The sequence below is a fragment of the Pinus tabuliformis genome, chromosome 8, assembly GCF_031772625.1.
Source record: "Pinus tabuliformis cultivar Carrire ecotype Pingquan chromosome 8, CPIR1, whole genome shotgun sequence".
In the NCBI taxonomy this organism is placed as follows: Eukaryota; Viridiplantae; Streptophyta; class Pinopsida; order Pinales; family Pinaceae; genus Pinus; species Pinus tabuliformis.
Window position 1 is genome coordinate 82,271,688 of NC_142294.1, and position 3,595 is coordinate 82,275,282.

Sequence of the window (3,595 nt, forward strand, 5' to 3'; positions counted from 1 at the left end):
GTTCTGGCAATTCCCGATAATTCCAGCAGTTCTGGAAATTCTGATAATTCTGGCTATTTCCGGTAGTTCCGACAGTTCTGACCTTTCCGGCTTTTCCGGCTTTTCCCGACAGTTCTGGCTTCTCTCATCTACGTCAACTTCCCAGCTGTTCCGGCTGTTCTTGACAGTTTCGACTATTCCCGACAGTTTCGACAGTTTCGGCAATTCTGACTATTCCCGATTATTTCGTCTATTCCGGAAATTCCAGCTATTCCCGGCAATTCCGGATGTTCTCGACAGTTCCGACTATTCCCGGCAGTTCCGATAGTTCCGGGAATTCCGACTATTCCTGGCTGTTTCGGCAGTTCTAGCTGTTTTCGAAAGTTTTGACTATTCACGGAAGTTCCGGCTATTCCTGTCAGTTTCTACAGTTTTGACTTTTCTGGCTATTCCCGGCAGTTCTGGCAATTCCCAACAATTCCAGCAGTTTTGGCAGTTCCGACAATTCTGGCTATTTCCGGCAGTTTCGGCAGATCCAACCTTTCCGGCTTTTCCGGCTTTTCCCGACAGTTCCGGCTTCTGTCCTCTGCGTCAGCTTCCCGGTTGTTCTGGTAGTTTCGGCTGTTCTTGACAGTTCCGACTATTCCCAGCAATTCCGACAATTTCGGCTATTCCCGGCAGTTACGGCTTTTTCGACTATTCTCGACAGTTCTAGTAGTTCCCGACAATTCTGGCTTTTGCCCTCTGAATTAGGGCAGCATTATCCCTTAGGATCTCTCCTCCTACTAAAACCCAAAGAAAAGTAGAAAGAAAGAGATCCCAAGTGTGTTAAAATGACTTGAAGGCCACCTCTATTTATACTAAAACATTGAGCACAAGTGGGGTTTATTTGGTTGCTGGCCGACCTTGACGAATTGTCCCATAACACAAATAAATTCATATCTCCATGAATACTTATCGGAATCGGATGATATTTAGATCAATCCTACACCTCTCGATGAGAGGGATCCAAGAAAAATATCAGCACTTGGCAATTCTGGCAGTTCCTGGCAGTTCTGGCAGTTCCGAGAATTCCGGCTGTTCCCAACAGTTCCGTCAATTTCGGTTGTTCCCAGCAATTCCGGCTTCTACACTCTGCGTTAAATTTCCCGCATGTTTCGGCAATTCTTGGCAGTTTCAGCAATTTCGGCTATTGCCAGCAGTTCTGGAAATTTCGGCTATTCCCGTTAGTTTCAGCAGTTCTAGTAGTTCCAGCTTTTCCCGAAAGTTCCGGCTTCTACCATCTATTTTAGCTTCCTGGCTGTTCCGGTGGTTCCCACCAGTGATCAAATTTGAACATGTCAGAGCCCTTCAAAGGGCCTCTGGCACAACGCAGAAGTAGAAAGAAAATTTTGCTATTCAAAAAAAAATTAAATTTGAATTTTTCCATTTAGAAAGAAATTAGAATAATATTATAAATTTTTTTAAGAAGGGTTGTTAATTTGTCAACCTGTCCAATTTATTTTTTCAAATTTCATTTTTTTCTAAAATCCAGATTTTGGGAATTCCAAATTCCAAACTTTCAGTTCACTGTGGGTCTATCACAAATTATAATGGTTGAACTTGTAAATTTCCTTTCTCAACTGATGTTAAATCCCATTTCAGAAACAACAGTTTCCAAATTCGGAGTTGCTCCCATTTCAAAAACAACAATTTCCTTTTGAATTGCTTTTTCTAATTGTAACTTGTGCATATGATGCAAGTTAGCGGTTGTGCCTGCAGGCTGCCCGTAAAGCAAGGTTTGACGATGATTGGAGAGGATCGTAGATTCATCATTCAGCAGACGCCTGTCAAGCAAGGTTTAAGCACGATTTATGCTTGGAGAGGAGCGCATTCGAGAGACTTCATAAGTTCATAGCATACTGGATTTCACAGAACTTCACATTATGCTTCAATATATACATCTGGGTCCTGTTGTTTATGCGATGTGAAGGAGCAAGACTGAATACAAATAGATCTGTAAGTTACTCATTTTGCTTTGATATCTATATTTTTCACTTACCTCTAAGAATATGCAATTCAAACATCAAGACAAAAATTAAATTTAATGCCTTAATAGCATGAATGAATCAAATAGTAATAAGAATAAATTCCACTGTCTCACCAATACAATTTACAGTTCAATTGAATCAAATAGTAATAAGAATAAATTACACTGTCTCACCAATACAGTTTACAGTTCAATTGAATCAAATAGTAATAAGAATAAATTAAATTCCACTGTCTCACCAATACAGTTTACAGTTCAATTGAGCTCTCATCATTAGAAACACCATCCAAATCAAAATCCTAACCAAAGCACCTTCAACTAATCCCTTGTTAGGCCTAAGTCATTAAGTCCCAACTATTTAATATCCAATGAATAAAAAATTAACGAAATATATGAGTAGCATAAGTCATAATTCATAATGTCCCAACAACCTAAATTATAAAAGGAAAGAATCCAAAGTCCTCCCAAGTTATCAGGATAAGCAGGAATTGTTGAATAGTAAAGTTCACTCCCACTGCTACAAATTAAAGCATTGAATTCAAGAGGCAATATATTGCTAGAGTTCAACATCCCCAGAGTTTCATCAACTGTTAATGCAGTTGATAGTACAAGACCGAAAAATCTTGTTGTTGTTGCATCAGAATGCACAGCTTTGATTATCTCTTGAATTATTTCCAACATATGGGGATATACATTGCCACTGTAATCATAGCAGTCCACAGCTATAACAAAAAGCTTCTTCTTATTTCTCAGTGCAGGATACTTGTTTGAGACAATCAGGTTATTCGCTGGAGGCCTTGGCTTAGGTTCAGTTTCTTCAATGTTAAAAGATAGCGACACCCTTTTCAGTTTATCCAAAATAAGTTCTGGGTCGCCCTTTGGTGCCAGAAGTTTGTCAACTTCGATAGAATTATCCAGAGAGCCATTGATGGAATATTTCTCGCCATCGACAGAAAGCCGAAGAGACATGTCCTTCAGGGAATCACCCATTGATTCCTCCCCCATAGTAGTATCCATTACAGTGATAGTCTGCCATTGAGGATGCCTCATCCCGCATACAGTTACCCGAGACAAATATTTTCTGCAATGTTCAGGCCATGAGAAAAGGTGAATGTTTCTCAACCCATTACAGCGGCATTCATTCCATGGGTTTTTAGCTCTAACAATACATTTTCTATGATCATGGGGTTCGACTAATAGTCCATTGTTCAAAGTCTGCAAAATTTTTAGAAACAGAGATTTTTTTAGAGCTTTTCTTTTTTTGCCACATGCTTAAACATCAGATTTGAAACTGAAAAAATTCCTGGAAACTTAGTTTACCCGTCAAAATTATTGCCAGAACCTAATTAACACAAGGTGGAAACTCATAATATTGGTGGAAACTCAAACTAATTCTTTTTTGGATGTTCTTACACCAACCTCTGCTTAATATGACAGTAATTCAAGGAAAAAGACAGAAAACATAACATTTGGCGAACATAAATGTTATGAACACAGTTGGCTTGTCACTTGTCAGTTACAATGTGTATGAATTGTATGATAAATACTGGACTTGCAGTTGTGTTGGAAGGGGTTATTGTTCTTGAT

The 3,595-nt window shown here is 39.1% G+C and overlaps 1 protein-coding gene across 1 annotated transcript; it reads right to left on the reverse strand.

Annotated features, from left to right (window-relative positions):
• Nucleotides 1-2,362: 2,362 nt before the first annotated feature.
• Nucleotides 2,363-3,013, reverse strand: LOC149234243 (putative sucrose-phosphate synthase 2). Its single transcript, XM_089368195.1, has one exon. It carries the CDS (start codon nucleotides 3,011-3,013, stop codon nucleotides 2,363-2,365), a length of 651 nt encoding a protein of 216 aa, XP_089224321.1.
• Nucleotides 3,014-3,595: the final 582 nt, after the last annotated feature.

What these genes read in the sequence shown, in the direction of transcription:
- LOC149234243 (XM_089368195.1), bottom strand. Translation starts at nt 3,013, where the DNA reads ATGGGGGAGGAATCAATGGGTGATTCCCTGAAGGACATGTCTCTTCGG.